The 13195-nt window shown below is 46.5% G+C and overlaps 1 protein-coding gene across 2 annotated transcripts in view; it reads left to right on the top strand.

The window, feature by feature from the left end:
* Nucleotides 1–13195, top strand: part of TRPM8 (transient receptor potential cation channel subfamily M member 8) — a 211109-nt gene that overhangs the window by 180537 nt on the left and 17377 nt on the right. Inside the window, exon 22 of one of the 2 annotated variants that reach the window (XM_077448223.1) lies at nt 815–1005. The exons of the other annotated variant lie outside the window; for it this stretch is intronic. Coding sequence (XP_077304349.1) covers nt 815–1005 — 191 coding nt within the window. The remainder of the gene's footprint in view (nt 1–814; nt 1006–13195) is intronic. 2 annotated transcript variants of the gene reach the window in all.

Genomic DNA, 13195 nt, shown 5'->3' with positions numbered 1-13195 from the left:
CTACATGTAGCTAGGGGTCTGCATGCGCTTACTGATCAGGCTGAGATACTAAATTATGATTGAAGATCTTTACAGGAAAAACCCTGGGAAAAAAATAAAAAAAGGGAAGACAACTATGGAACCGTAGGTCCCATCAGGGAACTAGGTCCTTGCTCCTTACACTAGGCAGAAAAAATTGAGTTGCCTAGAATAAAGGGGGTTGACTACCAGTTAGGACTGCCCATAGGCAGTTCTGTGTTCTTTCTTTCTGCATATTGTCCTACTCCTGAAGGTGGTACTATACTCCCTGCGATGAAGAATAGGGAGGAGCTGTGTCTTTCAATGAGCGTAAGAGAAAAACATTTAGCTAAACTTCAGCTTTAAGTGTAAATTCATATGGGCATTGGATGTAAACGAGCTTCCAATGCCTGTGTTGTCACAGTAGTGTGCCATTGACTTTTAAATTGCTCAGTAAGCAATGTAACATATAGGCAGCTGTGGTCAGAACGTGCACAAAATGCTCAGTTAGTTGTGTCACAATACTATGTCTTCCCACCCATTTCAGTGCATTACTTCTGACCTATTTAGGAGTGGCTTAGCAAGCCTCAGAACCATACACTAAGCATCTCCTTTTGCTGCCTAAATAAATCCAGTCTAAATTAAGTCACGTTTGTTAGCACCCATGACAGCTATCCCTAATTTGTATATTATTGCCTGTGGACAGTGAAAAACATGAACAGTTGAATTGGGTAGATTGTTTTGGTTTCCACTTTTACTGTTTTACCGAGTACCCAGTCTTGGAGTTCTCCTTTTAATGTTTTATTATTTATATTAGATATACAGTGGGCACGGTGCAGGAAAACAATGATCAAGTATGGAAGTTTCAGCGCTACTTTCTGGTCCAGGAATATTGCAGTAGATTGACCATTCCATTCCCATTTGTCATCTTTGCTTACTTTTATATGGTACTGCGGAAGATCTTTAGTTGCTGCTGCAAAAAAAAGGCGCCTCCGCCTTCACCTTGCTGTAAGTGACTGTCAAACTACTTTTTTTACCTGCAACAATATCTGTATAGTAACATTTTTACTTATAGTCATAAAATATTTATCATTAGATATACTAGTGTAGCGGCCATAACCCGTTGCAGGGCAGCCTTGACTTAATGGGCTTACCGGTTACCGTCTCTTGGCCTGCTCTTCCACTTCCAGGGGTTGATACCCAATGACTTGTACACTGACACAGATGAAATCCTTTTAAAAAGGTTTTATTTTGCAGTAGAACTTTCAATTAACACAGTCTCTTAGGGAATAGAGGGCATGGGTGAAGAACTCAGGCACCTTGAACTGCAGGTCTAGCAAAGTCTCTGTTTCCACCCAGAGAGTAGCCACTCGCAGCTGGGTATTTCAAGGCTGAACAGATCTCTAGCCAGAGATCATGGCAGTCAGCACATTGACTCAAACTTGAACAATCAACTAAGGGTGAATAGGAACCTTTTTCCTCCGTACCTGGAACGTTTCCTGTCTCCTCAATGGTACTGGAAAAGTGTGAACTTGTCTATGTCCTTCTCAACCCAGTAACCAGGCACTTCTCAGGATGCCACTTGCCGGCCCTCCTCCGAAGAGTCCTACCCCGGTCACTTCCATGAGATGTGGTGTCCCTCCAAGCCAAGAGCACACCCGGACACTTTAAATCCTCCCTCAGTTACTGTGCCTCGGACCAGCAGGTTCAGAGACTCGGGAACGGACGGATCCCTACCCCAGACCAAGCAGGTCTATCAGGAGCCACTGACAGGAACATGTTGCGGGGTGTCGAACACCCCGTGACCGGGACCCCTCGTGGGGCTACCCCGGTCCTGGAACCAGACCAGACCACACGGGTCTCTCGAAAAACTCCGGAACCCCGAACACGTGACCCACACCCCTTTAAGTACCCCTTCCCAGACTCCCCAGTGGGCCCTGGCACTCCCACTAATTGGCTCTGAGAAGGCCGATACCTAAACATCCAACCAGACCTGGTTCTAGCCTATCATGTGCACCTCACCGTTCACATGACCAGGCAGAACTTCCAAAGATGGCCTGGCCAGACTGGTGTTAAGGTCTACCTATACAATTAACCCTCAGATCCTTTACTGTTCTGAGGCCAAAAACGAAATTTACATGCGTGTGACATTTGATCCCAAATGTCATCCACTACACTAGTGTAGCACTGACCCCCGAAGGAGCTGCTGTTTTTTTTATTAGGCTTACTTTTACCTCACCTGCTCGCTTCTCCATCTCAGGGGTCCCGTTGGAAAGTGAATCAAAGCATTTTAGCTCCGACACTTAGTCCTTCTTCCAAGATTTATTTGCGATAAACAAAACATTTGCAATAGAGGGATAGAGGGTTAAGGGGAGTTCAGGTACCTGGTAATTGCCGGTTAGAGGTATTTTCTTGATCCAGAGGACAAACGGCTTCCACAGACTGGATCTAGCAATCACCTGATAGGCCTCTCTCACTGACCTAGCAGCTGGTGGGATGCTCAAACAAAGTCTCTGCCACAGACTTGTTAATTTAAATTAACTTCTTGAGAAATATTAAAGAGTTGTCACACAGTACCAGTTTCCTTCAGCTGACCCGGCGATACTGTATGGTTAGATCCTCCAACTGGGTCTCCTGGCTCTTCCAAAGATACCAGCCTTATGCTCGGTCCTCTCCTGCAAAAGTCCTCCCTTGGATCCTCCAGTTGCTTGGCTTCTCCCAACAGGCAAGACAGCACAGGGCCACCCCTGGATCAGTAGGCCCCAATACTTTTGGGCCTACCCTCTCAGTTGCAAAGCCTTGGACTAGCCGGCCCCAAGGCACAGGAACAGGCAGCACACACCCCAGGCCAGGAGGGCCATGAGGTTGGGATAGCGAAACCCAGAAAAGAGACCCCTCAAAATGGCGTCAGTACCTTAAATACCCCCACCCAGAAAGCACAGTGGGTGAACCACTCCCACTGGGCTATTTCCGAGTAAAAGTGGTATTCAATGCATCCAGCCTGTTGCATTTCCAACACTTACCGGTGGTGACAGCGACACCCATGGCCAAGTGGAAACTAGTACAACCCAGCTGAACTGGTACAGAAGCCATAACTTTGAAATAATTAGCCTGAGCAAAACTGCAGCTTCAGACAACTTAAATTTGAAAAAAACAATAGCATCTGCTCATTAGGAGCAGGGCGCTACACTAAGAATGCAGAAAAAATATAACATATAGCGCTCGTCCCCGAAGGAGCCTCTACGTTGTTCAGGCTTTAGTGATGACTGGCCAGGAATGACCCAAGACTCACTGACATACCTTGTGAGTTTCAGTGAGCTTTAATAAATTGTGAAAGGAAGGAGGGAATTAATTAAAACAATCACAGCAATAACACAATCCTATAACATAGAGACCCTAAATGCACATCAATACATTATGGACAAAACAAAGCTTCAACAAGGCCTAAATAAGGGGTACCAAAGTCCCTGACTAGCCTACAGTCCTGCCAACACTGGGGCCCTTAATGTTTGGGATGGAGAGCTCTTCAACAGAGTCTTTTGTATTCCTAAATATAACTTGGGTTGTTCCCAAAGAAACTTCACTTCCTAAGAGGCCTCTGACCATTGTAGTTGATCTCTTGTTCTCCGGCAGTCCCATGACTACCTGAGACTTTTATGGGTTTTTTCAGTTCTCCTTCTTTATACCATGGCACTCCAGGAGAGGTAGTTTCACACTCATTTGGCATGCCTGCCCTGGGCCATTCTGGGGACTACACTTACCAGTGCCCTTGCAAGTCTTTCTAGTTGGCAGGGCTTCCAGTCACAGCTGTGGTCACTGACAACCCTAATCTCTCTCTATCCACTCTTCTCCTTAGTCCCTCAGGGCAGGGAAGTGCAGAAACAGTGCAATGTGGGTGGCCTCCTCTCTGAAGTCTGGGCTGTGCTCCATCTGCTCCTTAAAGTGGCAGTGGCTTTATATGTGTAATGCGCATTAACTATAAAAATTGTACTAACTAGAACATTCCTTCTGGCCTTCAGAATTCAGTTGGAGTCCTTGTTTCAATTACAACTTTTCGCTGCAGACATAACAGCTGAAAGATAATTGGCTGTTATGAAATTGCTGAAAAAATGATATTCTGCAATAATTGCAACATGCCAAAAGTGAATCCTTTTCACGCCACATGTTTTTTTGTTGCGCAATTATAAATTACATTTTTGCTATTCTCTTGTATTGTCAACACATTCAAGGATATATATATATATATATATATATATATATATATATATATATATATAGCAAAACTTTAGTATTGAGTAGAGAATGTTTAAAACCCCAGTCACTATATTTTTTGCTGCCTGTGTCCCATTTGAGATGTTCGCTTCCTGTCATAAAGACACAACAGGAAGTGAAAGGAAATCTCTACAAGGTGAGAGGAAACCCATTCTTATTAAGGCTCCTTGATCGCATGGCTGCTGGTGTAAACTGGGAGACATTCTTGGCAGTGATGCTGTGATGTGGTTGGTTCATATTGCAACCTGCTACGCTGAATAAAAGAACTACATGCTGTACATTTTTCAACACAGACCACGGCAATGCTGCATCAAGGCTGTGCTGGAAATAACGGCCACAGTGTAGACCTAACACAACTGGTGTGAACAAGCCCTTTGACAGTCATCACCGTAACAGTTGTCCCTATTGAAAGGTAGACATGTGCGGTTTGTTTCATTATGAATTAATATTCAGACACATTTTTCGTTATTCGGAGCTTTGGATACATCCGAATACCTGAAATACAATATAAATAAATTAAGTAGTAATGTAACGAAATTCGTCTGAAATTCGGACTGAAATTTGAATCAAATTTTACATTGAACTCCAGTCAAATTCTAACTACACATTGCTGAAATCAAAGACTGTGTGTGTTATTTCAAATTACCATTTCGAAATAATAATGTTTTTGTTAAGCCAAAGGTGATTTAAAGAATCATTGTAATCATTTGATGAAGATTTTTCTTTTGTTTGTTCACTTTGCTGCATTCAGATCGAAAACAATATAACATTTTAGTTTCGACCAATTCGAAAATGTATCAATTTGAATGTTTCGAAACGAAAAGATCCATAAATTCAAAGAAAATTCTGAATATGAATTCCGAATATGAATTGAATGAATCAATAGAATTGAACTAAACTAAATAACTAGATTATCAAATCAAAACGAAACAAAAATTTTTTTTCGTCATGCACATGTCTTGAAAGTTTTACCCTCACACCTTGTTCCAGGAATAACAGTAAACTTTTTGATTTCCCATCTTCTAACATAGTGGTAATGGTTACTATTACAAATAGAGGGTGAATCTACTCAGCAAGAAGAGCAATAAAAACCAGACAACGGTTCTAATCCTTCCCCATTCTTCCCTATTCTATTCAAAACTAAAACATTTTTAGAGCGTAGCTTTAGGGGAATATTTTGGAGATACAGTAATACCTTGGATTATGAGCATAATTTGTTCCAGAAGAATGCTTGTAATCCAAAGGACACGTAAATCAAAGCGAGTTTCCCCATAGTAAATAATGGAAACTGTTCCACAGCCACTGCTTGTCTATGCAGTACCGCATGTGGCCAGAGGCAGGGGCACCGGAGACACTCGGAAACAGTTAGAGACCACTCAGAGATGCTCTAGAACGGAGTATTTCCGAGTGTCACCGGTATCCCCACACCTCTGGCCAAATTCTGTACTGCACACCCCAGCAGCTTGAATCCTGCTCGTCTTGTGGAGCAACGCTCACAAAGCGAGTCAGAGTTTTTTTTCAAAAATAGCTTGTATTGCGTTACTCGCAATCCGAGGTTCATAGCTTTTAAATGTCTGTGTGTGTGTGTGTGTATGTATTGTAATGTTCGGGGGACCAGGTAGATCGCAGGACACAGGCTTTTCACACAACAAAGGGGTTTATTAAACTTAAACAGCTTTACAGCAGCCAAAAACAAAAAGGAAAAGGTTTGTAGTCTCACCGACTTGCAAAGTCCAGAATAGCTGTCTCTATCAAAACAGTGCTTGATCTTGATCTTGATGGCAGGTAGCTTCCCCTGTCAGGAGCCTTCCAAGCAGGACGCTGCTGTCCACGTCTGTTGCTGCAACAACCCAAAACAAACACCATCCACCATGTCTTCTCCACTCCTCCACACCCATCTATCACTTCCTGTCTTGTTTTTAAAGACACTTCCTCTAACAGGTGGGTTATCAATTTTATTCCCTTAAAGAGACCACAAACCAAATAGAGGGGAAATATAGCGTCCTTCCAGGACCCAGCCACGGCGTCCTGTACATTTCCCCCCCCCTGTGCCCCAACGCCAAGGAGGTGGAGGCAACAGTGGAGCTCAAACAATTGACTCGGGAGAGGGCATCTGCATTTTGATGCAGTCTCCCGGGCCTATGCTCCACTACAAATTTTAATTCCTGGAGTGCCAGGAACCACCGGGTAACCCTGGCATTAGTCCCTTTTCCCTGTCTCAGCCATGTTAAAGGGGCATGGTCAGAAATCAACCTAAACTTCCTCCCCAAAAGGTAATATCTGAGGGATTCCAGAGCCCACTTAATGGCCAGACACTCTCGTTCAATTATGGCGTAGTTTTTCTCCGCTGGTGTTAACTTCCTGCTGAGGAAGACTATCGGGTGTTCCTCGCCATGAATAACCTGTGACAACACCGCTCCCAATCCTACATCGGAAGCATCAGTCTGGACAACAAACTCTTTTGAAAAATTAGGTGCTACCAGGACAGGGTGTTGGCACAGCGCCGACTTGAGCTCAAAAAAAGCCTTCTCAGCGTCTGCATTCCACTCCACCATGACCGATTTCCGACCCTTAGTCAGATCGGTCAACGGAGCCGCCAACGTGGCAAAGTTGGGTACAAACCTCCTGTAGTATCCCACCATGCCCAGGAATGCACGTACCTGCTTTTTTTGTGAGGGGGTGGGGCCAATTCTGTATAGCCTCTATCTTGTTGACCTGAGGTTTCACTACCCCTCTACCCACGATATAACCCAGGTATTTCACCTCCTCCATTCCCAAAGCACATTTTTCAGGGTTTATTGTAAACCCCTCCTTCCAAAGAGAGTCCAGCACTGCCTGAACTTTGGGCAAATGTGATTCCCAGTCTGCTAAAAATGACTATATCGTCCAAGTACACTAAGGCATACTTCCGGTGAGGTCGTAAAATCCTATCCATTGCTCTCTGGAACGTGGCTGGAGCGGTTTGCAATCCAAAAGGCATCCTTTTGTACTGAAAACTCCCCTCTGGGGTAGAAAAGCAGTTTTTTCTCTAGCGGCCTTAGTCAACGGTATTTGCCAATACCCCTTGGTAAGGTCTAACGTAGTGATATACCTGGCTGGACCTAGTCTCTCGATAAGCTCATCTACCCGGGGCATGGGGTAGGCTTCAAACCGGGAAACTTCATTAAGTTTCCGGAAATCATTGCAGAATCACAGAGTCCCGTTGGGCTTCGGTACCAACACAATCGGGCTCGACCACTCACTCTGCGATTCCTCAATAATCCCTAGGTCTAACATCTTTTTTACTTCCTCTGAAACGGCCTTCCTTTGAGCCTCTGGGATGTGGTAGGGCCGGACAAAAACTTTGACTCCTGGTTCTGTGATAATATCATGCTCTATGACACTAGTGAGCCCGGGCAAGTCTGAAAATTTTTCTTTATTTCTCTGCAAGAACTCCTTTGCCTGCTGACTTTGTGTTTTAGACAGGGTATTTGCTACTTGGACACTCTCCACCCCAACCTGAGGCTCAAGTTTTGTACTAGCCAGGGAGGTTGCTGGTTCCCTGTCTGTCCAGGGCTTTAACAAGTTTACATGATATATCTGGTAGGGTTTCCTCTTGCCTGGCTGGTGGACTCTATAATTTACCTCTCCCACTTTTTCTACAACCTCGAAAGGGCCTTGCCATCTGGCCAAGAATTAACTTTCCACAGTGGGAATCAACACTGCTACTCGATCCCCCACTTGGAAGTTCCTAATTTTGGCTGCCCTATTATAGACCCGTCGTTGAGCCTCCTGGGCTTTTTGTAAATGTTCCTTAACTAGCGGCATCACAGTTCGGATCCTCTCCTGCATTTGAGAGACATATTCAAGAACACTTTTATGCTGAATTGGTTCACTTTCCCATTCTTCTTTAACAAAGTCCAGTAATCCGCGAGGTCTCCGCCCATATACCAATTCAAAGGGCGAAAACCCAGTGGAGGCCTGGGGCACTTCTCGGATAGCAAACAGGAGAGCTGGTAACAGGCAGTCCCAGTCTTTCCCATCCCTTTGTACAACTCTCTTGAGCATAGACTTAAGGGTCTTATTAAAACGTTCTACCAATCCATCTGTTTGGGGATGGTAGAACGATGTGTGCAGCTGTTTAATCCGGAACAGTTTGCATACATCAGCCATAACCTTCGACATAAATGGGGTGCCCTGGTCTGTGAGTATTTCCTTGGGAAAACCTGTCCGTGTAAACAACTGGAATAGTTCCCGTGCAATAGCCTTAGAGGAGGTATTCCGCAGGGGTAGCGCCTCAGGATATCGAGTGGCATAGTCGAGGATCACCAGTATGTAAGAATGACCTCGAGCCGATTTTACCAAGGGACCCACTATATCCATGGCTATCCTCTCAAATGGGACCTCAATTATGGGCAGAGGGACCAACGGGCTCCGGAAATGGGTCCCCGGAGCGGTCAACTGACAGGTGGGACAAGAGGTACAGTATCTCCTTACCTCTGCTTTCAAGCCTGGCCAGTAAAACCAGTCGGCGATCCGTGCCTCCGTCTTTTCAACTCCCAGGTGTCCCCCTAAAACATCATCATGGGCCAGGTCCAGGACCTTGCGTCTATACTGTTGGGGTACCAATAATTGTTCTACCACATTTTCTCTCACTTTAGTAACCCGATAAAGCAATTCATTACATATTGAAAAATGTGGCCACCGCTCATTAGCACCTGGCTCTTGGGGCTCCCCATTTATTACTACAACCTGTTCCCGTGCCCTGGCCAAAGTGGGGTCCTGCATCTGGGCAGTACCAAATGCCCCCTGGGGAACACCCAAATCTGGCAAGGCAGGGGTAGAGGCCACTTCCTCATCCTCTTCCCCCAGCATTACCCAAAGCGGGGAAGGCCCCCCCCCCTCAGTATTCAGGTAGGTCTGTGAACCCCACAATTTGACATCCTTAACAGTATCAACACTACTTTCATCACCATTAACCAAATCCTTGGCATTTTTATCAACTGGGTCCATATTACGATCATGCGGCATCTCAGGGTTATTACCCTCAACAACAGGAACAGAGGGACTAGTTTCTTCCCAGTCTCTGGACCTTTCAGATAGTTCTCCTTGCCCCCACAGTTTTGCAAATAACGGACAGTCTCGTCCTATGATAACGTCATGTACCAAGTTCTTTACCACCCCCACCTCTTGAGTACCAGTGCCACATACTGTGGAGATGGACACCGAGATGAGAGGGTACTCTCTAGTGTCCCCATGAATGCAGACAACCCGTAAAATTTTTCTTACCGGACCGATCTTCCCAATTACTCTAGGGTGAACCATGCTTCCAGAGTCCAGCAAAGCCCGTGCAGGGTGGTGGTTCACTTGAACTTCACACTCAAATTTCCCCTCTCCAAGGTCAAGATGTGTTGTACAGGCTTTATGGGCATAGAAAGACCTCCTTCGAAGAACCCCGCATTCCATGGGCTCTTCCTGCAATGGGCAGTGGGCCTGGGTATGGCCCCAGGCATGACATCGCCAACATTGATCATCCCCTCCTCTCCGAACAGGAACAGGTCGCTGAGGGGGTAACGGGTGTGACTCTTGGCCTTCTGGGGTGTTGGTTCCAGGGCTCCTGGGGACATCCTTTCGAAGGGCGGCAGTTGGTCGGAAAGGCCGTGGCAGATTGGGCCCTTGACGCTTGGTAGGGCCAAGCAGATCCTCCACCACTGTATATCGTTCCACCATCTCGACAAGGAGGTTCACCGTTTTGGGGTCTCCATGGCTGACCCACCGTTGAAGGTCGTCTGGCAGTGACCTTAAGTATCGGTCCAGCACGACCCGCTCCACAATTTGGGGACCAGACAACACTTCGGGCTGCAGCCATTTTTTTACTAGTTGCACCAGGTCATGCATTTGAGACCGCGGTGGCCGATCTGGACGATACTTCCATTGGTGCACTGATTGGGCCCGGACAGCCGTAGTCCCCCCCAACCGAGCCAGTATTTCTGCCTTTAATTTTTGATAATCTTTAGCGTCTTCTGGTGGTAGGTCGAAATAGGCTTTTTGAGGATCTCCGGTGAGGATAGGAGCAATTAAGCCGGCCCACTGGTCCTGGGGCCACCCTTCTCTCTCTGCCGTCCTCTCAAATGTAGCCAGAAACGCCTCTACATCATCACTCAGGGACAATTTCTGCAGAAAATGGCTTGCCCTTACGGTCACCTGGTTGCCAGGGGCAACGGCCACTTGTTCACGGCCCTGAGAAAGCTGTTGCACTGCTTCTTTTAAGGCAGCCATCTGAGCCTGCATAACCCCTTGTTGGGTCGCTTGCTGGGCTGCTAGCTGGGCCACCAACAGGCGAGTATTTTCTTGCAGCAAAGCCAGCGCTTCGTTGTGCTGCGTTTTTTGTACCTCCAGCTGGGTTGCTAAGCGCTGATTAGCTTCCTCATGGCGAGTCTGCGCTTGTATATTAGCCAAGGACAGCTGTTTAATTAGCTCCTCCATTGTTTCAGCTTTCAACAGTTGTGCAGCTTTAACCCAGGACATAAATTCACTGTACTGTCCCTTTAAGTGTCAGTTCAAATCCAATGCAAAAAAAATAAAATAAAATAGCAAGAAAACGCCTGTTACTTTGTCCTGCCCGCATTCGAGCACCACTATAGTAAGTAATATTCGGGGGACCAGGTAGATCGCAGGACACAGGCTTTTCACACAACAAAGGGGTTTATTAAACTTAAACAGCTTTACAGCACCCAAAAAGGAAAAGGTTTGTAGTCTCACCGACTTGCAAAGTCCAGAATAGCTGTCTCTATCAAATCATGGCAGGTAGCTTCCCCTGCCAGGAGCCTTCCAAGCAGGACGCTGCTGTCCATGTCTGTTGCTGCAACAACCCAAAACAAACACCATCCACCATCCACCATGTCTTCTCCACTCCTCCACACCCATCTATCACTTCCTGTCTTGTTTTTAAAGGCACTTCCTCTAACAGGTGGGTTATCAATTTTATTCCCTTAAAGAGACCACAAACCAAATAGAGAGGAAATATAGCGTCCTTCCAGGACCCAGCCACGGCGTCCTGTACAGTATATATGTATGTGTGTGTATATATATATACTTCAGAAAACTAGTCCTAGCCATTTTAATGTGTTTGGATGTTTTTGTTAAGCATCAAAAGGCATAATGATTTAGAATTTTAGCCTTTGCTGTTAGGTTACAGCATTTGGAGCAAGTATTCACTCTTGCTGTGTAAGTCACAGAAGGACAAGCATATTATATAACTGAATACAATATTTCTGATTACTGCTGGAATAACCCCATTAGATATTTCAAATGCATAGGCAAAATTTCAACTTATGGACCTACAAAAGTTTATGCCCCTCTACCATATCTCCCAAAATTCTGAGATAAGAAAGTGGGAACCCTTTTAACCAAAGTATGCTGGCAAAGGGCATACTCCTGTTGTGCCTGTAGTTATATAGACCATAAGGAATTTATATGCAAATATGCTGTATTTAGTTTGCAATTATTTAGGAACTAGATAAAAAGGTTAGTGTGGTGAAACACTTTTGGTTGTAAAATTGTCAATTTTTTAATATGAAAAGGTGCAGGTTACATATTAGGATTCCTTAATAACGGGGCGTGGCCAAGATGGCAACCAGCTAGGACGTGTTTGCAGAGAGCTCCGCACCTGGCAGGCTATTTATCCGGCATTTAGGGACATATATCTCTCCCCGTGGGCCGGTGAAGCGATGGTGAGGCTCGGGGATGCGCAGGGGTAGCTCCGGTTCCCATAGGAAGAAGCATACGGTCCCGGGAACCCCGCCGGGAACTCCACTACAGACCCGCGCGGCACGCGGGCAGGCCTACACCAACATGGCGTCTCAAACGGACCACGCTGACACGCCACCGATGGGTGATGATCAATTTCAAGCACTTATGCAAGCGATCACTGGTTGCCAGACTACCCTAACCACTAAGATAGAGCAGATACAGCTCGACATGGGGCTTATCCGGCGAGATATGGATAAACACCGGGAGCGGCTTGCCGAGGTGGAGCGGAGGGTTGGAGACGTGGAAGATGTTACCCGCGACCATGATGCCTCCCTCCGTACCCTGCAGGTGCGGGTGAAGGCGCTGGAATCCAGGGCCGAGGACCACGAGAACAGGAATAGGAGGAACAACCTGAGGTTGGTGGGCCTCCCGGAGGGGTCGGAGGGCCGTGACACCGAAGCCTTTACCGAACGTTTGCTACGTACACTTCTCCCGCTCGCTGAGTTCTCCCCCCATTTTGTCGTGGAACGAGCGCACAGAATGCCGTCGGTTCGTGGCCCACCGGGCGCCCCGCCACGCACGTTTATTTTCCGCCTTTTGAACTTTAGAGACAAGAGACCTGGTTCTTCGGGAGGCGAGGAAGGTGGGGGACCTGCGCTTTGAAAATGCTAAATTAATGCTTTTTCCTGATTATTCTGTGGAGACGCAGAGGCAACGCAGGACATTCGACCAAGTCAAGGCCCAGCTGCGCACCAAAGGTCTCAAGTACAACATGTTGTTCCCCGCGAAACTCAGAGTGATTGACGGAGAATCCGTTCGTTTCTTTACCGCCCCGAGTGAGGCCTCCAGATGGATTGATTCCCTTCCCCAGCAGAGATAATTTTTTGATGGTGATTACCGGACTGGGGTCCACAAGCATCACAAGCTTTGCCCAGTGTCACGCGGATCGGATTTCCCCCCCCCCCCTAGCTCTGTCCCTCCATTTTGGAACTTGGAGGGCTGGTCGGAGTGCTCCTCTCCTTTTCAATACTGGTTTTGGGCAGGGAGCGAGGAGCCGACCTGATATTCTGATGCTCCTTAGGGGGGGTCTACAGGTTCATGTCTTCATATTTCTGTCTAACGGGCCTTAGGGCCCTACCCCCTCCCTAGTTTATACCCGGGGGGGTCTGCAAGATTACTTCTGGATGTGTATACT

Source organism: Lithobates pipiens, unplaced genomic scaffold (genome assembly GCF_037356315.1).
Source record: "Lithobates pipiens isolate NorthernLeopardFrog02 unplaced genomic scaffold, aLitPip1_a1.2 Scaffold_22, whole genome shotgun sequence".
Taxonomy (NCBI): Eukaryota; Metazoa; Chordata; class Amphibia; order Anura; family Ranidae; genus Lithobates; species Lithobates pipiens.
This window is presented reverse-complemented; position numbering and strand designations above follow the sequence as displayed.